This window comes from Phalacrocorax carbo, chromosome 28, assembly GCF_963921805.1.
Source record: "Phalacrocorax carbo chromosome 28, bPhaCar2.1, whole genome shotgun sequence".
Taxonomy (NCBI): Eukaryota; Metazoa; Chordata; class Aves; order Suliformes; family Phalacrocoracidae; genus Phalacrocorax; species Phalacrocorax carbo.
Genome location: NC_087540.1, coordinates 287,153 through 312,892, shown reverse-complemented (window position 1 = coordinate 312,892; position 25,740 = coordinate 287,153). Strand labels below are relative to the sequence as shown.

At 57.3% G+C, this 25,740-nt stretch overlaps 1 protein-coding gene and 1 long non-coding RNA gene across 2 annotated transcripts; one reads left to right on the top strand and one right to left on the bottom strand.

The window, feature by feature from the left end:
• Window positions 1-451: 451 nt before the first annotated feature.
• LOC135318132 (uncharacterized) lies at window positions 452-10,883 on the bottom strand. Its single transcript, XR_010376536.1, has 4 exons — window positions 10,721-10,883; window positions 5,232-5,369; window positions 2,404-2,588; window positions 452-1,320 (listed from the first exon to the last, which is right to left on the bottom strand). It is a non-coding gene; the product is annotated as an uncharacterized LOC135318132 (long non-coding RNA).
• A 3,366-nt stretch (window positions 10,884-14,249) lies between these two features.
• LOC135317959 (maestro heat-like repeat-containing protein family member 2B) lies at window positions 14,250-25,457 on the top strand. Its single transcript, XM_064474695.1, has 20 exons — window positions 14,250-14,327; window positions 14,900-15,013; window positions 16,164-16,286; window positions 16,844-17,009; window positions 17,408-17,506; window positions 18,060-18,214; window positions 18,537-18,680; window positions 19,233-19,325; window positions 19,825-19,894; window positions 20,006-20,119; window positions 20,607-20,680; window positions 21,025-21,144; window positions 21,963-22,070; window positions 22,266-22,425; window positions 22,822-22,862; window positions 23,176-23,317; window positions 24,050-24,102; window positions 24,543-24,650; window positions 24,902-25,021; window positions 25,225-25,457. The coding sequence occupies exons 1-20, from the start codon at window positions 14,250-14,252 to the stop codon at window positions 25,438-25,440; spliced, it is 2,298 nt and encodes a 765-aa protein (XP_064330765.1). The 3' UTR covers window positions 25,441-25,457.
• Window positions 25,458-25,740: the final 283 nt, after the last annotated feature.

Below are 25,740 nucleotides of genomic sequence, written 5' to 3'. Positions count from 1 at the left end.
GTGAGCTCTCCATCAGCCTCTTCAAGGACGTGATGAAGAGTGTGGTGGGGAGAAACAAGAAGATGATGAAGAAGAAAGTGCAGAAGGTCCTGCTCCCGCTCTTCTTCCATATGAGCGACCAGATCAGGAGCGTGGCCCAGGTGCAGTGACCAGCAACCAGTGTTGAGGGGAGGGGTGTGCTGACACCACGGGGGTGGCCTGGGCATAAGGGGCAAGGGCTGCTCGATGTCAGAGTCTGGGAAAGCGTGTCACCTCAGGGTCCCACTGCTCCCCTCCTTCCCTGCCCTGCTCCCACCACTGCCTTCCTCCTGCCCCCCTGCTGCCTGCTGCAGAGGTGGATGGGGAGCTGGGGTCCCCCCAGACCCGCTCTCCCCATTCAGCCCTCCTCCAGCACGGCCCTGCAGACCCAGTACGAGCTGGGCCAGAGAACCTGGCACAGGCATTGCCCCGACCTGCCCTGCCTGCTCCAGCAAGGCTCAGCAGCAGCCCATGGCCACCAAGCACACGAGTCCCTACAGGCTTCCCAGCTGTCCCCGCAGGTGTGGGAGGCCTGGGCTTTGAGCCCCAACCCCTGTCCCCCAGGGCTGCGCCCAAGAGACCCCCAGCTGTTTGGGCCAGGGCGTGTCCCAGCTCCCTGAGAGCAGGAGCGCTGCAGAAACAAAGCCCTGCTCACGCAGGTGCCCTCACCTAGGGCTGGTGAACTTGGCCTCTGCAGAGAGGTGCAGCACTCCCAAGGGGTGGAGAGCCAGCTTGTTCCCCAGCCTGGGGCAGGGAGAGCAGTGGGAAAGAAGATGCAGCCAGAAGGGGCCTGGCACTGCATCGTGGGATCAAAGCTCTGCCTGTCCGGAGCCTGGGCGTGAAGGAGCTGGGGCAGCCCCAGCTGGGCAGCCAAGCGTCCTGCTGGAGGATGCCCATGGGGAGGTGCTGCTGGCTCCGTCCTGCCCCAGGGGCTCTGGGACTCCAGCCCTCGCTGCCTACAGCCGTGGGCGCACTCCTCCCTTGCCCTTCAGTCTGCCCCATCCCTGGCAGGAGCTCGGCAGCTCTTGAGGATCTCTGTTCTGCTGGCCGGCAGCGTGAGATACCTGAGGCGGTGCCCGCCCCGTGTCCCTGCCCTCAGCACTGAACCCGGTTCAGTCTCTGTCCCCCACTGCCTCTTCCCGTAAGGGGCTGGGAAGGGCTCGGAGCCTGGCCAAGCGGAGGAGGATGCCAGGTCTCGTCCCTGAGCTGTGGTGCCATCTCCCAGCCTCTGCTTCTCTGCAGGCCTCTAGGGACACCCTCCTCACCTGTGCAGAGTTCCTGGCGTGGAGGAAGCTCAGCGACCTGGCCGAGACATATCAGAGAAACCTGATTGGAAAGTGCTTGGTGAGGACAAGCCCCAAGCCCCAGGGCCGGGCTGGATGAGGGCCGCCCCTCGTACCCCTGGGGAGGGCTGCGCAGCTGTGCCTCATCTCCCCTGCTCCAGCCCGGAGCCCACAGCCTGCAGCTGCATTTGCCTTCCCTGCCCTCAAGCTCGGAGGCCCCAAGGGCTCCTCTCCAGGCCCCTCTCCCCTCCCTGCCTCCAGGGTGCCAAACAAGACCCAGGCCCGTGCAAGCCCTGGCAGTGGGACAGAGCATTCTCATCGACCCCTACTCCCCTGTGCCTGTGGCACTCTCGGAACCTCAGCCCCACAGGGCTGCTGGCTGAGAGGGAAGGAGGGCACTGGGAGGAGGAGGGACTGGTCTGGATTGCTGGGGAAGGTCTGTATCAGCCCCGTGCCCTTCTGCTCTCTCCAGCTGGAGCACAACAGGCACAGGGTAGAAGAATATGTGCGTCAGAGCCTGCTGTACCTGAATGACCCTCAGGCCACCTTGCGAGAGGCAGCCGTGAGGTTCATCGGTGAGCCACAGCCCCCGGGGACCCTCTTCTGGCAGCCTGGCCCCTGTCCCCTCCACTGCACCGGCAGCAAGGGGCAGCCCCGTGGCTGCCAGAGCCCCGGCTGCCCCGTGCAGGGCCCACCACGCGCGTGGGCTGCTGGGAGCCTTGTTCAGTCCCACCGCCCTCGGGTAGCGTCCTTCCCTGGGGCCGGCGCTGCTGAGGGGGAGGAGGGTGTGTGGCTGAGCTGGCAGGGCCGGGGCCGTGCTGCTGGGACCATGCTGGGGAGCAGAGGTCTGACAGGAGCTCTGTGCCTAGGGCTTGCTGCACGGCGCCTGAGGAACTGGAGCAAAGACAGCCTGTATGAGATCTGCAACGGTGAGCAGGGGCAGTGCTGTGCCGCCACGGGCTGGAGGGGCAGGGCACAGAGCCTGGGCAGGGTGCTGCCGTGCCTGGCCCTGCCCCAGGGAAATGCTTCAGGGGCAGAGGAGCATGCCTGGGGCACATGGGGCATTCCTGAGAGCAGCTTGCAGCTGGTCTGTTTGTCTCACCTGCTCCTCCTGGCCAGGGAAATAGAGATGGGTGGGGCTGGCATGGTCTGGAGGGGGGTCCTGGGAGTCTCTGCAGGCAGTGGGTGTTCACATCTGCTCTGCTTCCTTCTCTTGCAGCCCTCCTGCCCTTGGGGGGAGATCCTGAACAGTTGGTCAGGTCCCTGGCAGCTCAGGCAATCTTTGTCCTGACAAAAGAGATGCCAGCATCAGGGTGGAGCCTGCGGTCACTGTGCTGCTGGCTCTGCTGAGCCCCGGAGACATTAAACTCTATGGAAAATGGCTGTAGTTGTCTTTTTTTTTTTTTTTTTTTTAATCTAGTAAAGCTGGAACAAGAAGCCCAGTCCCATGGTGTCCTTCCCATGGGGAGCACCCTGAGCGTGCCGAGCAGACAGTGTCATTCCTGGCCTCTGCCGCTGCCCGCAGGACGGCACACCCAGACCCAGGGTGTCCTTGCAACAAAGCCCCAGCTGCCCCGCTGCACCACAGCACCCGCAGGGGAGGAGGAGAGAGGCTTTAGCCCAACCTGCCCCTGCTGAGACATCTCAGGGCACAAAGCACAGGAAAAGGCACCCAGCTGTGCCAAGCTGGCGAGTCATCACTCGTCCCGGCAAAGTCCCCTCTTGTGCTGGGGAGCTGTGCTGCTCTTGGCTGGGATAGAGTTAAATCACAACAGTCCTTTCTCCACCCCTTCTTCCATACCATTACCGCCAGGCTCAGGTCCCCCACTACCCAATACAACCTCGTGAACCACCACCCCCGTTCCCATCCTTTGACCGAACACACAGATAGCACTCCCTCAGTCTATGGACCAGCGCTGTGAAACGCCCATGAAATGTCCACACAACGTCCATTGAGTTCGTTGGGTCCGCGACTGTGGGCTCCATCTGTTGTGGTGGTCCCTCAGGGCAGGAGAGGTGGTCTGTTGCCAGGGGTTATTGGGCACCAAGGCCAGCTCCGGTCAGATCCAAGAGGTTGCCCTCGTTTTCAGGCTCCGGAGCGCCATTTGCAACACCGAGCCCATCCTTGCAGTGCCCAAAGCCGCCTCTGTGGGGCTGAAACCCTCATTTTCAGGGTCACAACCTGTCTGTTACGACCCAGAGCCTTTTCTCAGGGCCCACAGTTTCACCCGCAGGGTCTAAACCCTGAGGGCGGAGCCAGTCACCCACAACACCCACCCAGAGGGGAGTCAGCTGGCCCAGGACAGCCAATCGCCTTTGAGGAGGCGGGGCCAGGCAAGTGACTGACGTGTGGCCAGCCACGAGGTCCCTTCCAGCCTGAAGGATGCTGTCCTCCCTCCCTCTCCCTGCTGCCGGCGTTGGGGTGAGCAGTCAGGGTCACCCCGACCACGGAAGTGATTCACATCAGGGCAGGGCTGCTGGACAGGTACCCTGAAAGAGCCCTGATCTCATCCTTTGCTCACCTCGGGCTTCCATTTTTCTTTTCCACCCCACCTCAACTTCTAGTCTTTTACCACCCCTAGCCTCTCCAAAAAGAACCGCCCACCCTGTTCACCCTGTCCACACTGGCCGTGTTTTTCTTTTCTTTTTCCCTCCTTTGGGGTTTCGGAGATGGTTGCTGTGGTATTTTCTACCTCGGGCAGCGATTCCTGTAAAAGTGTGCCCCATGTCAGAGAAGAGTGTACCCCGTGACTGAGAAGAGCCAGGGGCTGCTGATGGATGAGGAACCAACAGGAAAACACCTGGGCAATGCCTTAAAGGAATTTGGGTGTGCTCCTCTGAAAAGGTGGCATGGCCGATAACCCAGCTGGGTTACAGGGTCCCTACTACAAATGAGACACAGCAACTCACCTCGAATAAGCTCATCCCCAGAGAAGGAGGAGGAGGACAAGGAGGAGGAAGAAGAGGAGAAAGACGACTCCTCTGGTAAAAAGAGAGACCTTTCCTTCTTTTCTCTCGCATAAGCTTCCCTGGAGCAGGCTGTGGGGGAAGGAAAAAGACACTAGTTAAAGATGGGTCAAGGAAAACTTTCCCAAGCTTTGGATTTTATCAGAGGAAGAGAACAGATGGAATTCTTCTCGCTCCACATTAGCCTTTAGTTTAAACTACTTTTCTACAGCCACAACACTAGAAGAGGGAGGGGCAACAATTCACCTTCTGTAGAACTCTCCCATTCGTTTGATCAACCCAGAAATTAGCTCAGGCTAGAAAAATAGGTTTTTTGACAGCTAGAAATCAATTGAAATGAATCCCACCTCTCCTTTGCCAGCGGGTAAATGTAAATTGCGGGCTCAGGACCAAGTTAGTCTCCAAGTAGCTACATTTTAGAAATGGAAGTAGTCTACGTTACAGCTTCTACAGAGGAGATCCGTCACAGAGAAACAGAAGTGCTACCACCTAGTGCATTTTAAAACAGCCACGCTTGTCAGCACACAGTAGTATTTTCTTAGTTTATAGCAACAGGAAAACTTCAGGCTGTTCCACACATGGCATTTGATAAAAGTCAGAGGGGGAGGAAATCTCAGTCCAACAGCCAGCTGTTAAAATGTTGCAAGGAGCCTTTGCAATATCAAACAGAACCAAAACCCGCTTTCAAAGAGAATGACTCCGCTGTAACCACCGCTGAAATGTTTTGTAGAAATACAGGTTCTTAGCACACCACACGACTAACCAGCTCCCAGGGGCATGAACAGGAGGACCCCCCTACTGTAATATAAGAAAGTATCCCACATTTTAAGGTGAAGGTACAATGGCAATGCTTCCTCCCCCGTAACTGCAGGTGCTGGCCAGGTCGGTTGCGTTGCCACTCAGACATTTCCCCAAGGTTCCTCTCGTTCACTTTTTGGTCAGTCCCATTGATTCCATACTTACGCATTAAGAGCTGGCATTGCATATTTTCCACTGCTTGTCAGCACAGCACCCTTGTGTTGGGACCTTTCACCCCCACCATGAAACTCCACGGAATTCCTGTGCTCTTTCCGTTCTGGGAACAGGCTCAAAATTTTTGTCCTGTTAAGAAAAGAAACGCACATACATCTCATCTTCAGACCCACACTTAAAATGACATTTCCATGATTACTTTAAGCAGAAAAAGCCTGTCATCTTCTCCTTTTCAACTAACTCTCCTTTTCTCCTCTCAGCGCGCTCAAGCTCACAAGGAGAGGCATTCATGTCCAAAAAGGAATCTGAACCAATCAGGGACAGAACTACGGATGTCAGATTTAGACCTACGTACAAAAGGCTTTCAATTTTACGTTGATTGTAGCCCATTCCATGGGAATCAGCAGCTGTATTCTTCACAGACACAGACCCTGAGCTCATGAATCTCTAGGTTAAGTTATCCTAACAGCTTATCAAGTGATCAGCTCCAATGAGCCAGGGTTAGAGTAATGCCTCACACCATTCGAGTGAAGGAAAAGCAGCTATACCAAACATCAAGACGAAAAGTAAACACACCACATAGTAATTTTGATACTGCAAGGGCCGTTTTAAAATGTGCAGTTACACGCAGTGTTCGACCCAAGTGGCAAATCACGATCTAGGCCATTACCAGTCCAGTATTTCCTTCTGTTATTTATACTTTAGTAGCAGAACGACAGTGTTTTCAAACCTGACGAAAAATGCTGCCCCTTTTCCAAATGTAAATTCAAAGTCGTGCTATACTAAAGAAAGGCTTCACCTTTGGGAAACTAAAGCAGCATCCAACCCTGAGGTCACCCAGATCCAAAAATGGGGGATTTGACCCACAAAGGCACTGGGCTCTAACCCTGTGCCAAAATTTGTACACTGGGTTATAGGGATTTTCATTTGCAGGCAAACTAGCCAACTGCTTCATCAGAGAAAGTGGAAAGAGCAAATGCAGACATTCAGAACACCATTTGTGTAGCAACGATAATATTTACCTTCACGGCAGTCCACTGAAGACATTTCTGTACTGAGAGGGGCCCAAACAACATCACTTCCATTATATGGTTTCAGGAACAAATACTCAAGTATTTAAGGACATGAAAAGGAGTCATTGAGCTGCACAGAACTGTCCTCAAAACATAGGGCGTCTGCTGGCTTTGGTATTTGTTCGAACCCGCGCATCAGAAGGAAGAAACTGTACCGAGTTCAGTAACAATGCTTTCTCAGTGGGTTTTGGTAACAATTTCAAAAACCATTAGGCAAAGCAAAAGTATTTAAAAACAGAAGCTAAGTGATACAAGGTGAAAATGGTAAAAAGCACACTCCAAACCATTCTTATTGCAAAGAACAGAAGCACACAACAAGCTACACAAACATGCACATTACTAGCTGTAGACAGGCAGATCTAGAGCATGGCACCATGTTCGGTTGTGCAAACCCTGAACCTACACCATCTAAAAGCGATCTGTACAACACACAGCCTTTCAGGAAATATCCTTGCATATTCAGGATGAAATGCAACGCATGACTGGGCACCAATACCAATAGTCACATTAGAACTGTGCAAATGATGGCATTACTAGTTTTTACTATGCCAAATCAAACATATTGTCTTTACAACACAGTCTATGGTTTTCTTGAAAATATATTAAGTTAATGTTTGGAAAATTGTCACAAGGCTCCATTGTTCAGAATTAAGTGCAGTGTGCAGAAAAACCTGTGAGACTGTGTTTTTACGTACTGCTTTTGATGTTCCACTCACTGGCTCGGTTTGACTTCTAGAAGAATAAAGAAAGGTGATCAGAACTTCAAGCAGAGCACTTGTACCCAACCTCAAGCAGTGCAAACAAGTTATAAAGCCTGAACATCAAAACATGATGTTCTGATAGTCTAGGGAACGTGGAAATTCATTCGTACACATAAACTCTTCTCTCTTGGTAGAGTCAGTGCAACTAAAAAAGCCCCCCAAAATCCCTTTTCTACTTTGTCACAAGTTACCCTCCCACATACAGGACCCAGAACACAACAGTGCAAGAGGAAACCCTCAGGTGTTTTGTCTCTGCTGCAGAAGGATCAAAACTATGAAGCCTGCACTACAGTTTTGTGTTCTTAAATAATCAACCACCAAAACACGAAGGCACCTTTAGCCAGACTGTATATCCCCAGTATTACAGATCAGTACCAGATACGGTACTTCAATTTCTAAGGAAGAACGGTGATAGTCTAGACACTTCAAAGTCTGTTTAAGTGAAAAAAAAAAAAAAAATCAGTGATTTGACAAAGAAATAACAACAATGTCAGCAGCATCGTCTTTAGAACAGTGTTTCTTTGTGGAAGCCCAAGCCCTGTGTTCAGAAAGCTACCATACTTAGCCATCAAAGTGCCAAAATACTAAATCTGTTACATATGCTATATTGCCTGAAAATAGGAGTGGAAATGTCACCTGAAAGGAGTTCCTAGGATTTGGTGCGATTCGGGAGCCCTGTGACAAAACCCAGAAAGGTCTTAATTGCCAGATTTTGCTTTAAGATAACCTGGAAAATGCTACAGTGCGGTAGGAAATGGTTATTACATTTGAAATCTTGCTGAGATTTCACACACTCATTGATCTGTAGCTGCATGCTACTCATCACAAATCAGACATGCAACCACTGATAGCGTTAACAAACAATTCATACCTCATCCAAAGTGCCCCATGAGCAGAGGGCAATTCAAAGGCTGCTGTGGAATTTATGTGCAAAGAGAAGGGCTCGTGCTGCCTGCCACTGCTGGAACACCAGCAGGCTCGCAATGACAGCCACGCACCTCCTGAAGGTGAGGAAGGACAAGGACGTACTTTAGATCACCACGCAAGGGTTTCTTCAACCAGTTACCTTGAAGAACACACCACAAGGGCAGTAACACATTTGTGAAGGTCTCTCCACCACTACAGCCTCCATTCCTCACTCCCACACCTGAACCACCCTGACAGCAGTTTCTGCAATGTTTCCAGCTGAAGGATTAGAAAGCTCATCTGTCTCGTTCATTTTCCATGTTAGAACAGCAGCGCCATTCTTTCCGTGTCCCTGCATACAGGTACTAGTTTGATCTTTGATGACAGCAGCCTCTCTCCTCTCATTTCAGGGCAGCTTTACAATACCAGGAGAGGGTGCCGCCCAACCAGAAACGGAGGGTGCATCGCCCAGACAGCACTAGGCATACGTAGCTCAATTAACCCCCAAAACAAGGAACACAGAATACAGAATAAAAACCCGGAGCACAGATACCAGCTTAGGGTAGAAATGATATCTTAGAAAGAGAACTGGTAGCATTTGCTAACGTGCTAAGGTGCTTACTGAGTTTCAGGTTTGAAATGATTAACTATTCCTTCATCGTACTCACACAGAAGGCAATACACCTGAGGATATTGTTCGTTTGCTCTCGCCTGAAACGGACTTTGTCTTTAGGAAACTTGTTGGAGTCTCTTGTGAATGAAACTTCTTGTGTGCATGGCTCACCAGCTGGCAACCCTTGGTCTTTCCTCTATAGCTAGTATGCAAAAACCCCAGATCTGGGGTGGAAGAACACCTGCTGTTTCCTGCCCCCTCTCCCCCAAAGGCAAGAAATAGTCAAACACTGACAATCACACTCTTCTGGGGTGGGAACAAATTATAAGTTTACACTACAGTGCGTATCTGTCTTTAGTCTAAAAGCAAACACATATAATAAGGAATCTCTCCATGTGCAGGAAACAGGATGTACAACTCGGCTCTCAGAACAATCAACCCCAAGAACAAACCCTACAGAAACATCTCAGAAATTACCATTGTCGGAGTTTGAACCCCATGTCCCAGCAGGGCTAAAAATGCCCGTCTACTTGGGGGCAGATCCATTAAAATCGACCTCATGACAACATTCACACTGGGGGACCCCGAATGTGGTCTTGCACGTGGTTCTTAGACCGTTCAAGCGTTCAGGTCCAATGCGATTTGACCAGTCGCTACTTAACACGCACGCGCGCTGCTCTTTCTCAGAGCAACTCTAATTCTGTGGTGTCGTCATCCGTCTGCTTCTTTCTTGATCTAGACGTCACCAGAGTCAGGCTTGCTGCAGTTCCTTACCTCTGATGGCAGGTGAGGGGAGGGTTTCACAGAGGCGTCAGACAGGCTGGGACGCTGGCGTCATCTGGGTAGTAATGCTATACTTTGCGTCCCAGCCTCTCAGCATCCCTGGCAGAACCATCCCACAGCGTTTCATCACGCCTGCTCCCTGCCAGGGGCTTTCTTGGCTCGGGGCAGGTCCCTCTTTCCCTGCCCTCTGGCACCCAGACCCAATTCACAGCTCGGCACTGCACGCCCTGCTCCCGGCGCCCCCAGGGCACCCGTCCTGCTGCTCGCTGCTCTAAGGATGCTCTGCCTGAAAGGACTGAAACCCTGACCATCCCTGACTCAGACCTTATTGTAAGCACCCTTGTTCGCTTGTGGTTTCCTCTCCTGCAAAGGTAGTTTTAGGTATTTGAAGAATGCAACTTAGTGCCTGATAGGATTAAAAAGATCTTGAATAAGCTCATAAATTCATTGATAACATAGACTCGGGACATCAGTGCCGAGATAAGCACTCCAGGAACTAGTTTAAATCAGCCCCTTGTGACAGTCCACGGCCAAAGGACTGGTGAGCTAATTCAATGACTATATATGGGCAAAGGAAACCCAAAGTTCAACCAGCGGACAGGTGAGGAAGACCATCGGAGACCACTGGAGGACCCCCAAAGACCACTAAAGAAGACAACTATGCACGCAGATTGAACTTTTACGTATGTTAATGAATCCTCGGGAACCCTACGACTATGTATGACTTTATAGCATGCCTTTCCCACGCTTTCTCAGGAGCGGGTGAAGAAGCCACTGGCCACCATGGCCTTGGTGGAAGCCCGGCTGCCTGTGCAAGCCCAGCCGAGCCTCCAGCAGGTGAGCCGGGGCTGGATTAGCCCTTGGCGGGGGGGGATGTCCATATTCCCCATGGCCAGAAAGAAAGAGGGCGAAAGGGGCGCTGCAAGAGGGGACGGGGCACCTGAAGCCTCCAGCCCTCGTTTCCAAGCCCGACGTTAGCTCAGAGCCGGCCGGAGCCAGGCTGGAGCCAGGCCGGGAGCGCGGCGCCGGCCCTCCCCGCTGCCTTCCCTCTGCCCCGGAGGTGGGCTGCACAGGGAACGCTGCTCCAGGACAGCGGGCAGAAGGAGGCAGAGACAGCTGAACAGGGGATTTTCACATTTGTGAAGAATCCAGCAGAAACAGTTGCAAAGGGCAGCATCAATTTACAGGAATTTTCACCTGATGAAGCCAAGTAGTAGGAGTGAGAGTTACACAGAACTAGAGGGCAGCGCTGCAGTCAAACAGGGAAGCAACGCAGACAGCTCTAACCGCACACTTTCACCTGGCTGCCCGAAACAAAACAGCGTTGGGATCCCGGTTGCTCACCTCACCCTGGAATAGTCCCATTCCTCGCCTGAAAGCTGCTGTGCGCACGGCCGAGGACAGACACCATCCGCACAAGGAGCAATCAGAGCTCGACGCTGCACTTTCACTGGTGAAGTTGCCTTGGAAGAAAATACACCGAAGAAAGAAAAGCGGCCGCCCCCGGCCCCCCCCGGCCCCATCACTTCTCCTCCTCAGGCCCCTCGGCCTCTGCCCCCTCCGGCCCCGCCCCAGCCCGGCTGGCACTGACAGGCCGCCTCCGGCCCCGCTGATTGGCTCGGACGCGGCCAATGGCGCGGCCGTTGCCGGGCGGGCACAGGCAGCGCGGGCCTGTCCTCGCAGCGCTGCCCTGCGCCCCCCGCCCCCCGCCGCTCGTTCCGCAGCCCCCCGGGACACTGGGCCTGCGCAGAGCCGGCCTTCGGGAAGGGCCGTGGCAGCGCGCGCGGGGTGGGCAGCTCTGCGTCCCTCGGGCCGCTCGCGGGGGCGGGGCCTGCCTGGGGAGGGGGGGCGGGGGGCAGGAGCGGCGGGGGGCTGCCCTGGGTGTGCGCTGGGTCAGCAAGTCCTTCCCCGAGTGCGGGTCGGTCTGTGCTCCAGCCACAGCCCCTGGGCGGGAGGAGCTGCGTGAGGAGGCCGCTGGCATCAGCCAGGCCGGCACCTGGCCGGAGAGACGGCTCTGCCCCCGTTCCCACCGCCCGTGCTGAGCCCAGCGCCCAGGGCCTTCCTCAGGCCTCGCCCGCCCCTGAGGGTGGGGAGGAGAGACGCCCCGTCCTGGCACGGCCCAGGGCATCCTCCTGTGGCCAGAAGGGAGGACGGGGCCCGCGTCGCTCTCCCCACGGGGGCTGGCCGCCGGCCTTGATGCCTGTCCCCGGGGCTCCCCAGTGCTGGCAGGCGCTGCAGGGCTTCAGGGCCAAGCAAATGCTGGGGCACCGGCAGCTCCTGGGGCTCAGGGCAGCTTCGGGCACCTCCAAAGCCGAGGGGCGGCTGCCCCTTTGCTTCTGCTTCTCTGCTTTGCATTATTTGCTACCCGCTTCGTGGCCAAAAGTGTTTCTCCTCGTGGCACATGGCCTGGGCAGAAGCCACTTTCCTGGCAGTCTGGCAGGATTTCGGGGAAAGGAGGCAGTCACAGCATGCACACAGGTATGAGGACAGTGAAAAGGAGCCCTATCAGGGCTTTTGTGCTCTTTCAGATCTGAACTCTGATGTTTGTGTGCATCCCAGCACCAAAGTCAGGGTTTTCTTCCTCAAAGCTGCACCGCTTTTCACCAGCCAACGTGCGTTGGGCTGAGCTGGCCTTCAGGATTACTCAGCTCCTTTCGTTTTAATTGTGTGCTGACACTTTCCCTTTTTGCCAGCAATTTCTCTCCTTCTCCTCTCTTCCCCCCCTCCAGTTCCATCCTCTTTCAAAGGTGTCGTGGTTCAGCCCCAGTCGGCAACTAAACACCACGCAGCTGCTCGCTCGCCCCTGTGGGACGGGGGAGAGAATCAGAAGAGCAAAAGAAAAAAAAAACCCAAAACTTGTGGGTTGAGAGAAGATCAGTTTAATAATTAGAATAAAATAATAATGATAATAATATTGGTTAGGATAACAACACTAATTGACAATATAATAAAGAGGAAAAGGGAAAAAGGGAAAAAACCAGAAAGACAAACGACACAACCGCTCACCACCAGCCGACCGACGCTGCCCGTCCCCGAGCCGCGGTTGCTGCCTCCCTCCCCCAGCCAGCTCCTCCCAGTTAACACTCTGGGCATGACGGTACATGATATGGAATATCCCTTTGGCCAGTTTGAGTCCGCTCTCTTGGCTGTGCCCTCCCGGCTTCTTGTGCACCCGGCAGAGCACGGGAAGCTAGAAGAGTCCTTGACTTAGTATAGGCACTACCCAGCAACAACTAAACCATCGGTGTGTTACCAACATTGTTCTCATACTAAGCCCAAAGCACGGCACTGTGCCAGCTGCAGTGAAGAAAATTAACTCTATCCCAGCTAAAACCATGGCAAAAGGTAATTATGATTTCACCTTCTGGACAGATCATCGAGTAGGTAGACACAGGATATAAGTATAGGCTGGTCTATACCTCCAGAGCTGTAGGCTGAGCTCTTCTACCTTTACAGCCTAGACAGATATGGGCTATGGGTGGAGCTACTGTTTGCCAGTTATTATTTCTTCTGGGATCCTGAGGCAGTGGTGGTCCTCAGCCTGCAGCTCTGCAGCAGTTAAACCTACCACTGAAAGGGTTTTGATGGTGGATGCTGTTCTGTGTTTCATTTTCACTGAGCTGGAATTGTTTCTATGCAATTAGGTGATGGGGATCTCCTTGCACCGACCTTCTGTTTCTGGAGCGCGTCCTGACAGCCTTTGTCATCCAGAGCTTTCCCGTCTGTTCCCAGGAGGAGTGATGGCCACGGTGTGGAATGACTAATGTGAGTAACGGCCAGTTTGTCCTCCCGTTGCTCACAAGCTCTGAAACTGACACCTGCAGACCAACCTCTCTTGCAGGGCGCAGCAGCAGCCTAACCCACTCCCTTATTCTTTAGGCAGAGTCAGACAGCCCAGCCTGGGAAACTACGCTCAGATAACAGCTAGTTGTCTTGATTCGCCTGTGTCCTGTCTTAAGGGGTAACCCCCCCCACACACACGGCCCCACACCCCAAAATCCAAGAGATGAGCACGTACGCAGCCTTTCATAAAGACCAGAGGACTGTATGGACATTTCTTTCTGAGCCCACAGGCTTGCCTAGGAGCATGAAGGGCTTGGATAGGTGTGCATTTCCTACTGTGGTAGAGGTGGCAGTTCTGGTCGTCCTTTCATCTGGATTTGAGCTGAGAAACCACCTAGGAAGGTCAGCCTCCCCGTGCTCATCCACAGTCCAGCAAACAGCAAAAGGATATTCCGTTTGAATACGAGTCTCCTTTGTCTTTCTGTGACACAGTTGGGTCTGATGGGTTGGAGGACTCCATTCTCTGCCCTATTTGGTGTGGGCTGGAGAATGGGAGCAACTATTCTTGGAGGAGTCATAGGGCAGGGCACACACAGACACAGGCAGGGCCATCCTCTTTGGAGAAAACCGGGGCCAGAAAATGCAGAGGGCAAAGGGCAGGTCAGTCCCCTTGAGACCACATTGCCTTGGGTCATAGAATCGTGGAAACATGGAATAGTTTGGGTTGGATGGACCTTTAAAGGTCATCTAGTCCAACCCCCCTGCCATGAGAAGGGACATGGCACAACTAGACAAGGTTGCTCAAAGCCCCGTCACACCTGACCTTGAATGTTTCCAGGGCTGGATCCCTGGAGGGGGGACGTGGATTGGGGACAGAGCTGGGAAGGGCTGTCTGGAGAAAGACTTTGTTAAAACTGCTTGAGGAGCACAAGTGAATGCAAGTGATGGAGAGGAAATCCTGCCTTTCTGGGCCTGTGGGGGTCCCCAGGGTGCTGCTGTGTCCGGTCCTTGTCCCACAGTGTGTCCCCAGCACATGTCCCCATGTCACAGCCGCCCTCTGTGAGGTGCCGCATTCCGCAGCAGGGTCACAATGGCTGGGCTCTATATCTTCCTCCTGGGGCTGGTGCTGCCCCACTTTCTCATGGCTTTTGCCCGGAGAGAGCAGTGCGTCAGTCCAGAGATCCTGCTGCCATGGGGAGGATGAGAGTGCTCAGAGGTGAGGGGCTGGCGGGAGGTTGGGGGCTGATGCCTGCTGGAGGCAATGTCTGTCCCAGCCGGGTGCTGGGGGTTGCGTCCCCGTCACCTCTCATCGTGCTGCCAGGCACCTCCGAGAGGGCTCTGGCTCTGTCCTCTCCCTGCCCTCCGTGGGGCATCTGGGGACTGACCAGAGACAACCTGGCCTGGCCGGCTCTTGCCGGGGCTGCGCAGCCCCAGTCCTCCTGGCCTCTCCTTGCAGAGCCCCATGTCCGTCCCCTGGCCAGCCCAGGGCCTCCAGCGTTTTGCTCTGTTCTGTCCCTGGGGAGCCCAGAATGGGCCCAGTCCCCCAAGGTGGTCTTCCCAGTGCCACAGTGAGGGGAAGGCTCCCTCCCCTAACCCCACTGACTGCCCTCTTGCCGGTACAGTCGGCACAGGCTGTTAGTGCCTGGGGAGATCCTCACCCCTCCCCGGTGCGAAGCCCTGCAACCAGCAAAACCATGTCTGTCTTTCCTTCCAGCTCTGTGCCCATGTGTGGCTTCCCAGTCCAGCCCTGAGCGTTCTGAGGACAGAGGCAGTGCAACGGGAGCCGTCCCTGCGGCTGTCACCACCTTTGCGGCTGCCGGGACTTCTCTGCTAAAGCAGCTGCAAGACAATGAGGTGAGGCGGGGAGTTGAGGGCTCCCCTCCATGCCCCTGGCTTCGCCAGGTGCCGTGGCAGAGGGGGATCTCACCCAACAGCACCTCTGCCCTCCTGCAAGCGCGTCGTCCCCCAGCACCGTTCCTGCCCCCTCAACCTGGACTAATGCGACCGCTTCACGCTCCTTTCCCCAGGAGCTTGCAGTGCTCTCCTGGGCAAGGCAAAGCCTCTGGCATAAATCCCAGCATCTCTCCAGCGCCTTTGCCCAAGTGCCCGAGGTCCCTTCTTAGCTTTGGCTGGGGAACTGTCCCAGCTCCGGGGCGCCTGCGGGTGCGAGACTGGTGCCCAGACTGGTCTATATCACCGGAATGCACCTATTCACCAGTCAAGTCATAAGGTCTCACCACTTGCAACCTAGAACTCTTAATATTGTGCACCCATGAGCAAAAAAGAGAATGTTACCTTGCCGACGGTGAGAGGGCTCATCCTTCCTCCTCCGTCACGGTGTGGGCATCCCCTGTATCACACCGGGAAGCACAAAAGCCTCGGCAGTTCAGCTGCTGTTGGATCTCCTTCAAAAGGTTTTTGAGTAAGCCCATGTTCTATACCCTCCAGCTTGGAGGTTTGGTCTGTAGCATTTCAATAAGCTAGTGGATTCTGAGGAAACTGCCGGACAAAAGATAATGGCCGCCACAGACAGGAATCTGCAGGTGGTCAGGGCTGCATCACGGCCCTTTAGCTCTTTCCGGCCACCTGCCCTGCCTACGTGGTGCTCTCGCCTTGACCTAATGGCACTGCTCCCAGCATACATCAGCCTTAATGTGAGCCGAGGTAGCCAAAATCTGGGCAGGAGTTGAGCGAACAGCCACACTCTTCCTTGCCTGGTGCTTTCCCTCTGACCTCCGCCATCCCCACCCTCGGGAGTGACTTCCTAGGCTCCCGCAGGGCCTTTTACCCTGCCGGAGTCAATCTCCCCGCCTGGCTCTCTGCTAGTGTCAGAGGCGCTGCAGGAGATCTTGCTGTTCCCTGTGGCTGTCCCGACCGATGCCTGCAGCTCGTACCTCATGCCTGTGTCCCACAGATGATTTGGGGGGCACCAGGTCTCTCTCGTGGCTCCCTGAGAAGGAGGGCAAAGCAAGTTGCATCACTCCCCTTTGCGGTCTGTCCTCAGGGTGAGCGAGTGGAGACATACCGGGAGCTGGAGAGTGTCTTGCAGGGAGGCGACGGCTGTTTGACAAGCGGTGTTGTGAACCGCCTGATAGCAGAGGCGTCCAGTGACATGCGAGCAGCCCAGGTGAGCTTGTTCTCCTTCAAGGCCACCAAAGCAGCCTGCCTCCGCCCCTGGTCTTGGGGGAAGCACAGAGTGGTGCAGAGGTGTTCCCTGGTTATTCAGACCCAGCGGAGGTGCTCAGGGAGAGGCTCTGGGGACTCGTCGTTACAGGGGATTTGGAGAGGGGATGCAGGGAGCTGTGCAGAGAAGCTGCCTCGGGGCCGTTTCTAACTGAGCGAGAGCTGGGTTCAAGCTCAAGGTTATTTCTCCTGCCTTGAGGAAGAGCCATGGGAGCCCACCAGCCGCACAGAGAGGTCCCGGTGGGGTGTGAGTCTGTGACAGTTTGTTCCTGGCATCTCCATGGAGAGGGAGAGGGGCCAGCAGCACAGCGTTGTGCTGGGGGAGAGATGCCCTTGTCTTGCCAGGGAGCTGCTCGCCTGCTCCAGGCTACAAGAGGTGGCAGCTGCCCAGCCCTGAGGACAACTGCCCCGAGGGGTCTTCCAGAGGAGACGGGGTCGTTCAGCCTGTCTGAGTGCCTCAGCCTTTTTCTCGGTAGTGTCTAACCTGTGACGCTTTTGCAGGGTGTGGCAGGTGACGTGAAGATGGCTGCTAGTGATGTCCTGGTGGCTCTGGCCCGCTCCCACTTCCACTTTGTCATGTCCGAGCTCCAGAGCCACCTGAAGGCCATGGGGAAGGTCCCTGATGAGATTGTGCTCCTCACCTTGGGCAAAATGGCCCACAGCTACGGTACGGCACCTTCAGCCTCCTGGTTTGGGTCTGTGATACGCGGAGAAGGGATCCTCGCCCTCCCTAAACGCTCTGTGTTGAACTGGGGGGCTACGGAGTTGTCGTGCCTCCTTTCTGTGTGCCAGGCCCGGCTCGCAGCTTTGCCTTAACCAGCCTGATCCCGGTTCCCGAAGGGTGGCAACATGCTAGAGACAAACCCGTGGGGTCTCTGCCCCACACTGTCCTCCCCATTACGCCGAAGAGCTTCCCTGCGCCCCCCTTGGGGAAGGCAGCCCTCCCCGTGCCCTCTGGCACATCCTGCATGGCCCTGCAGCCCCAGCCCCGCCAGGGACAGACCCCCCAGTCTCCTGTGCCTCTCACTGACCCTCTCGGTCCCGCTGTCCCTGCCTTCTCTGCAGCCCTGCAGTGCATCCCCTTTGTGGGAATGACGCTGCTCGCCCTGCGCGCCGTGCTGAGCCGGGTGGGGAGCGGCCGGATCCTGTGCGCCGTCTGCAGTGGTGAGTGTCAGCTCCTTGGCCGGGGCCCCAGGGGTAGGGGCTGGGCTGGCCTTTGGTGCCGCCGTATGATCTCAGAGGGAACACTGTGGGTGTCAGCCCACAGCGAGGTCAGGCCTTGGTGATCCCAAACTGCTGCGAGTGTGTAGAAGGAGCAAGGGAAGGCCAGGAGTTTTCTATGGGTAGGACACAGTGGTGCTGCACGGTGGAACTCCTGGGTCCCTTCCGACGGTTTCTGTTCCCCTGCTTTCCTCTGGGATTAAAATCCCTGCTCTGAAAGGGCGTATGTGTGGGAAGGGAAGAGAAGGGGCTGCAGTGAGAAACGCTGGAGGGGAAGGGGCCTTTGGGGAGGAGAAGGTACAATGGAGAGGAGGAAACAGTGGGCTGTTTGAGTCCAGACACCTCAAGAGCACACCTTGCCCTCAGACTGAGATCTGGGCCTGGGCTGAGCCCTGCCAAACCTGCATCTGTCCTTAAAGCAGGCTTGGAGGAGAGTGCAAGGTACGGTCCTTGCAGCAGACTCTCACATGCTCCCTTCTCCTTTCTCCTGGCGCAGTTCTGGAGCAATGGTCGAAAGGAGTCAATACGTACTTTGGCAAGCGGGAGCAATGCTCCTTCCCTCGCAAAGGGGCAGCGGCACGGTTCTCTGAAGCCATTTACCCGGTCTTCTGCTATGTGGTGGAAAATTGGCTGGACTGCAGGGAGGAAGAGGTGAGAGAAGCGCTGGTTTCCACAACTGAGGCCGTGGCGGGGGATGTCCACGTCGGTGGGTCCGTCAGTGCCCAGCGGGGTGCGAGCAGAGTGGGGAGGGAAGGGGGATTCGCTGTGGGGAAGCAGCCGGGTCCTGGGGCCTTTCTGCAGGGAGGGCAGCGTGGGGAAATGGCCTCTCTCCTGCGCAGTGAGCCCTTCTCCTGCAGGGCAGAAAGGAAAGGGAAACCCCTCTCTGTGGGAAGGGCCGAGTGGTGTCCAGGGGATGCTGAGCACTAGGCAGTGCTTCAGCCCTCCAAGCAGAGCCTCTGCCTTCCATCTTCAGGCCAAGCAGGCTGTCCTCGGGGCGGTGGCTGCCATGATGAGTGTCCTTCTGCATGAGGAGCAGCACCGAGAGCATGCCTGGGAGCAGCTCCTCTGGCTCCTGCACCAATATGGGGAGGTCCGAGACCCCTCCCGGGTCACCAAGGTGAGGTGCTGCGCAGGGCCTGGCGTGGCTGCTGGGCTGGGTCTATGCGAATGCCGCGAGGCGCTGAGGAGCTGTGGGGTGCCAGGGGGAGGTGGGAAGCCCTTAGAGAAGGAACAGGGAGAGCAGAGGAGGCCTGAGGCTTCCTGTGCTCTTTGGGCAAGAGAAGAGCAACCCAGAGAGGGCGAGGAGGGAGGCGAGAGTCCCTAGGGCTCATCTTCTCAGGAAGGGAGGCATCGCCACCTCCCTGGGGCTCTGCGTGCGGGAAGAGCTTTGCCCTAATGCCCAGGGCCACGTCCAGTCCCATCCAGTGAGGGGTGAGGTCTGGTGAGTGGGAAGTGCTGGGAAACTGAGTTGCCAAGACTGAGCTCTGTTCAGAGGAAAGAGACCCTCCCGATGGCACACTGAGGGGAGGACAAACAAGAAGCCCCGTGCGGGAGGGTTTGGTGTTTCCCCTGGGAGCTGGTGTTAGGGACTGCCCTTATCACAGATGTGCTGGGTTTCTCCTTTCCCAAGGTGCCTTTAGCCTCCTCTTCCTCCCCCATTCTCTTGTAGAGCCTCAGCTATGTCCTGGAGACGCTGGAGGGAGTTCAGACCCCAGTCCCACGGGGCACGGCTCTTGCCATCAGCACTGCTGTGCACCGCCAGGTAAGGGGAGCCTGCGCCCTGCCGCTGGCCTGGGGCCTGCACACCTGATTGCCATGGAGGGGAAAGACCTGCCAGCTGTCAGGCAAGGAAGGGCAGGGCAGGGCAGGGCGTCCCTCCGCAAGGACCTTCCTGCAGGCCAGGAGCACGCCAGGATTTGTGGTGCAGGCGCCACGTTAAGGCTGCAGGAGGCCTGATCCTGGCTCTTTAGAATGGGCCTGAGGGACAGCCCAGCTCCCACAGCAATTTCCCTCTCGGCCAAGTTGCAGGAGGACTCTGGAGTGCCGACACCTTTTCACGCTGCTCAGCCTCAGCTCCTGGGCAGCCTGGGCGGCTGCAAACTTCTGTGCATGCCCAGGGGGGCCACTGTGGAGTGGGCTGGGTTTCGGCTGTGGGTCCCGTGCCCAGAGTGCCCAGGGAGAGGGGAGCTGAGAGCACAATTTCTTTTCAGCCCCTTTCAACACTGATGTGACTTTCTCTAAAACGGACCTTGTTCCCACAGCTCTCTGATGTGACCAAAGAGCCGGGCCCGGCCCATAAGGCAGTGCTGTCCCGCTGTGTCGTGCTGCAGGGTAAGAAGAGGAGACTGGGCGATGCCCCGCCGTGCTGTGGCAGCTCTCTCCCTGTCCTTGGCGGTCAGGGGAAGCTGCCTGCTAATGCAGAATGCGATTTCTTCCCTGCAGCACAAATGTACGCCGAGGAGACTGTCGCGTTTCTACGCTCCCAGCTGAGCGGTGGGAGTGAGGCCGGTCGCGTGGCAGCCGTGGGCCTGCTGGCAGTGCTGGTCCGCTCTGACGGTCAGTGCCATGGAGCAGGGACACAAGGCAGGGGCTGGGGCTGCTGGGCTGAGAGCAGGAATGGCCTGAAATTGGTGCTCCTGCACCCAAAAGGAGCTGCAAGGAGCAGGTCCCCCAGCCGAGCTGATGCCCCATGACAGGGCTCGAGCTCTGCCCCGGCAGTTAGGAACAGTGGCACACCAGGGGCGGTGCTCCAAGCTCGGTAACACGGGCGGGCTGGTGGGATGGTGGGTGGGCTGGTGTGCAGAGGAGCTGCTTGTACCCACGACGTTTCTCTCATCCTCTGTGTTGCCATATTAGCCTAGTTTTCAGTCCCTATAAAATAGCTGCGCCTCTAGAAACAGAGTTGCTCTGGCTACACCGCTGCCTCCTGTGAAGTCAGAGTCAGGCCCCGTTTTCTGTCCCCTTGGTGCGCTTGGAAGCTTCGAGGGATCCCTTCTGCCATCAGGGCTGTGCCTCAACGCCCCCCTCTCCACATCTCTTCCAGCACCTGCGACGAGAGAGAAGCTGCCCCAGGTGGTGGAGGCTGTGGGGTCAGTGTGCGATGACCCCAGTGCCCAGGTGAGCTGGTGTGGGTAGGGGTGGTGCCATCAGGGGAGGCAGAGAAACCCTTACCCTTGGGGCAGAGCTGGGGTGCCTGGGGAAGCGCCAGCACGTTGCCCAGGAGGTGGGTGATGGCTCCTCCCTGGGAAGAGCTGACAGAGTGGAGTGGGGAGGTCGTTGTGCTCTGTGGGGCAAGCGCCCGTGCAGCCTCGTGCTAAAGCCCAGCCCTGACGGCAGGAGCAAAAGCTTCTGCCATGCGCTCGTCATGCCTCTGCGAGCCACTTCAAAGGCTGCCCCCAAGCAAAGGTGGCTTCCCTTTGGGGTTTGAACAGGAAGGTCGTAACCACCCTCTCCCCTGGCAGGTGCGGAGGGCAGTTCTGGAGTTCATCAGGGAGCTGCTCAGCTCTGTCGGCCAGAGCTGCTGGGCATGGGATGTGGTGGGGCACATCTTCACGGAGTTCAGCCGGACCTCGGGCAGACTGGTAAGTGCAGAGCAGGACACCCAGGCCTTTGACCGGTGCATGGGCTGTGCTGAGAGCTCCTGCAGGCATCCTTGGCCACGGAGGGCTCACGCTGCAGGGCCATCACTGCCGGCACTGCCATCAGAGCGGCCTCCAAATGGCCGTTCCTCGTGGGTGTCTGTGCTGATGTTGGTGGAGATGTCACCGGATGACGTGGGTTTGCACCTGGGCGTGCCACCTGGGACTGCGGGGCTGCCTGCACACCCCACGGGCTGAGCTGTGCCCACAGGGGCCTTCCGCAAAGCCGCCTTGCAAAGGGAAGGGCTTGCAGGGACAGGACATCCTCCGTCCTTAAATGCTCATGGACCATCACCCAAAGGCAGCCAGTGCAGACGGGTGGGCCTGGCTAGAAGAGCTCTCTGTGGTCTTGTCGAGCTCTGGCCCTCCAAAGCACACCCTGTCCATCTGAGAGCAGTCTGGGGGCCCGCACCGCTTCTGGCAAGGGGACAGGCCATTTGGCCGTCCCTTCAGTGAGCATTTTCATGATGAAAGCTGGGGAGGGCCGAGCTTCCTGCTGACTTGCCAAGGATCTGCCCTCTGGCCAGAGCATCCCCTAGCCGAGAGATCCGTGTGCATCGCTTTGCTCTGAGGCTCAGAGAGGCTCTGGTTTGGGAGCAGGGAGAAGGAAAGGGCTTCCGATGCTCCTCCCCATCCATTGGGCTGGACGTGCTGCCGCCAGGGCTGCCAGGAGGCTGGCGCAGGAGCCCCGGTGAGTCGTGCCTGAGCCTTGTCGGTCAGGGCCTGAGCGTAATGGGGGTTTTGCCAACTCTGTCTTGCAGGTGGCAGGAGGCCTTTTTCCCTGGGAAACCCAGGAGGATGGAGCTCTTCGAGCCCTGTGCATGGACATCCTGGGCTCGCTGGATGTCTCTCTGAGAGGGATGACACGAGTAAGCCGCCCTGTGCGCTGCTGCTGTGGCTACTTCTTGCCTTCAGGACATTTTCCCTCGTGCTCTCCCCTGCCCTGAGCCTCTCCCCTCATGCGTGCTGAAGTGCACAAGGCTCGGGGAAATGCAGACCATCCTTTTTGTCCTGGAGCTGAGTGGAAATGCCAGTGTGGTGAATTGCCCCATTCTTCTCTGCAGCTCCTGTGGCCGAGGCTGCTGCAGTATGTCGTGCCAGCCCAGTACAGTGGCATGCTGGTCCCGCTCTCCCACTGCCTCCAAGCCCTAGTTGAGAGACGGGAGAGAGCAGGGTGCAAGGAAGAAGAGGAGGAGCCAGATGCCACAGAGTCCCAGGAGCAAGGTAGGAGCCCCAGTGAGTGCTGCTGGGTTTGGCAGGGGGTTGGGCCAGTCCGTGTCTCCCTGTGCCCCACCAGCCCTGAGCAGGAGCCCAGGAAACCAAAGGGCAGAGCCAGGCTCTGCTGCTGGGCGCGGGGGGCTCTGCCTGACGTTGCCCCTTGCCCAGCACAGAGACTTGTCTCTCCTGCTGGCAGCACTCTCCTGGTGAGCCGGGGCTCGTTCCTGGCCATGCTGGAGCTGCCTTCGTCTCATGCTGGGCTGTCCTGGGGATAACCCTCAGGCCAGCGCTGTGGCAGCGCTGCTGCTCTCAGCCCTCAGCCCTGTGTGGGTCATAGGAGGTACAAGGGGCAGGGCACTGTGGGGGCTCATCAGCTCACCCAGCCTTTCTTCCTTCCCGCAGCCCAGCTGCCGGCTCCCCAGGCCCTCTTGGCTCGACTGCTGGTGAGTAGCAGGGCCCTGGAGAAAGAGCTTTCCTGGACAGGGGTGGGTGGTGGGAGAACCTGGGACAGAGATGCTCTTAAATCCAGTGCTGGGAGCCCCCAAGGAGGCGGCAGCGTGCCCGCGCCTGCCCGAGCCCATCAGGGATCCCGCTCCTTCCTCGGGACTGGCAGCGCCCCGGGTGAAGCCATTGGCCGCCCGCTGCTGGCCGATCAGCGCCGAGCTCCCGAGCTCCCGAGCTCCCTCCTTCCCTCCTTCCCGGGAGAAGCTGTGGCTCTGTCAGCAGGAGCGACTCTTCTCTCCTGTCCTCGCCTAGGTGGTGGCCGCAGCTCCTTACAGGAGTGGCGAACGCGCAGTCGCTGCCTTGCAGCTGCTGCAGGCCCTCCACGGCAGGATCCACCGAGCCTTGGGGGCGGTGTGGGCAACCGAGGTCCCCCTCCTGCTGCAGTACCTGGAAGGTAAAGTGTGGGTGAGGAGGAAGAGGCTGGCGGGGAGGGAGAGGGGGGCAGGAAAATGCAGCTTCCCAGTGTGACGGAGGAGAGTTGTCCCCAGTTCCCCTGCACTTGCTCTGCTGCCTTTCTGCTTCCAGGGAGCCAGCACTGAGGCTGGGGGCATCTGTTCCCCCGGTGTCAACCGGGCCCAGGGGGTGGACGGGGCCACCGATGTCCCCTTGGACGGCAGGTCTTGGTGGCACCCCCATGTCCTGCCTGACATGGTGTTTGGGAGAGGGGCAGGACTGGCGCTCCTGGAAGGGGTTCCAGCCTCTGGCTTTGGAGGACCAAGTCCCCAGGCCAGGCCAGGTTTGCAGCAGCTGTCCTTGGCACTAGCCTGGGAGCAGGGCTGAAACGGGCAGGAAGCGGTGGGTGATTAAGAAGGGAATGTGTGTGGCTGGTGCGTGCTGCGACTCAGTGGTCAGAGTTGTTCTGGGAGCTGCAGTGAAGCAGTGGGGATCAGCTGTGGTCAGTGCGTCCTTCCCCAGCTTGAATCGGTGGCTCTGACAAACGACTTTGACAAAGGCCCCTGGGAGACCCCGCCTGTATCTTTGGCCTCACAATGTAGGTGCTTGTAGGCCCTTTGTAGCCTGATGGCCTGGGACTTCTGGGAGGTCTGACCGCAGAGGAGACCAGCGGGCTTGTCGTTGGTGTGAGCTTAAGCGGCAGCAAGAGCTTTTGCTTCTTCTTGCTTTCTAGGAAGAACTGAGAGCTCCCTGGACTCTGCAGAGTGGGAGCACCGTGTGCTTAAGGTACAGCATCCTTGGCGCGGTGTCACAAGTAGAGGGGGAGAAGAGGGAGCAGGCCAAGTTGTGCGAGGAAGCTCAGGGCTGCCTGTGTGGGCAGCAGGAGGTGGGGACACCTCCTGAGCACCCTGCGCCTCCCCCCGCAGTAGGTGCCTGCCCGCTCAGAGGAGCTGCTGCCTGCACATGTGCCACGGCTGATGGCTAATGCCCTCTAACGCTGCGGCACGTGCCTTAGCACTGCCTCCTCCCCGATGTCCGCCGTGCCGGGGGGTCTCCCCTGAGGTGGTAGGAGAAGAGGGAGGCTGGTGGCAAGAGGGCTGGGTGGGGTGGGGGAAGAAGCTGCTGTTTGCAGCAGCTCTCCCCCAGCAGCATCCCGGGATACGCGCCGTGGAAAGTGCCCTGGCCAAGGTCAGGGGAAGACTCGCTTCCTCTCCTGTTCACCCCAGTTCCTGCGAGCCTCACTGGAGCCCATCGAGGACAAGGCGTGGACCGTGGGCCTGAGCCAGGAGCTGAGCCAGCAGCTGGGCAGCTCTGCCCCCAGCTCCTGGGAGAAGGTGTGTCTCCTGCCCCGCGCTGGGGCTGGGCTGGCGCCGGTGCTCTGCCCACACAGGCAGTTTTTTCACTGCTCCCCCTTCACTTGCCCCCAGAAGGCGCTCCCCCCCCAGGTTGTCCCAGTGTCTGGCTACAGCCTGGCACCGCGGCTGGCCTTGCCCGCTCCCAGGGGTCGTCGGGTCCGTCTGGGGCCAGCCCTCTCCTGACAGGCCACGCCATGACCGCATCTTAGGCTCGGCCTCTTCTCTTTCAGCTATTCCTGCACAAGGCTCTTGGGACGGCGCTGGCAGGTTGTCAGGACCTCAGACACGTCCAAAGGCAGGTGCTGAGGTTCCTCCAGGAGACAAACCCTGTGGAGTTGTCTGAGGTCCAGGTGAGCTGATGCTCATGTCCTCGTGAGCATGCCCTGCCTGTTCTTGGGGGAGAGGGAGGGCTGCTGCTGGCCCTGCTCCACATTTCCGTGATTTCCCTGTTGCTGCCATTTCCCCCTCGCTGCAACGTCCTGCCTGCTCGTTGTCACTGGCCATGGCTGAGTGCCTGGGCAGGAGCTGACTCCCTGTTTCTCTGTGACTGCAGGGAATGATTTCTGTTGTGGCCCGTGCTGCCGAGAACCACTTCCACCTGGTTTTAGACACGGTGACCATGTTCTCTGCTGCTCTCACCAGAGACTGGTTCTATCAGACTTCCATGGGCTGGAAGGTAAAGGATCCAGGATTTTGTTTGCCTTTCCTTTTTTTGGCCTTCTTTCCACTTCTACGGCTGCAGCAGGCAAACTGTGGCAGGTGCCTTTAGATTAGCCCTCTTGTAAGAGGTACCCGAGACCTGTGTTTCAGAGGGGCCGTCCTGGCATTGCGGCCCCTGAGGTGTCTTTGGAAAGGATGGGGTTTGGCACCTGGTGGATCAGAGCCACCCAGCTGGGGCAGCTGCAGCGGTTGCTTGCTTGCAGCCACGTTGCCCCGACTGAAGTTCAGCAGGAGCTGGTGACAAGATGGGGTGCGCACGGTGTGACACTGTGCCTCTTCCTCAAAGCCCGGGGCTGGGAGCAGGAGCCTGGCGAGGTCTCGCTTGCTCTGATCCCCACCTCGGGGCTGT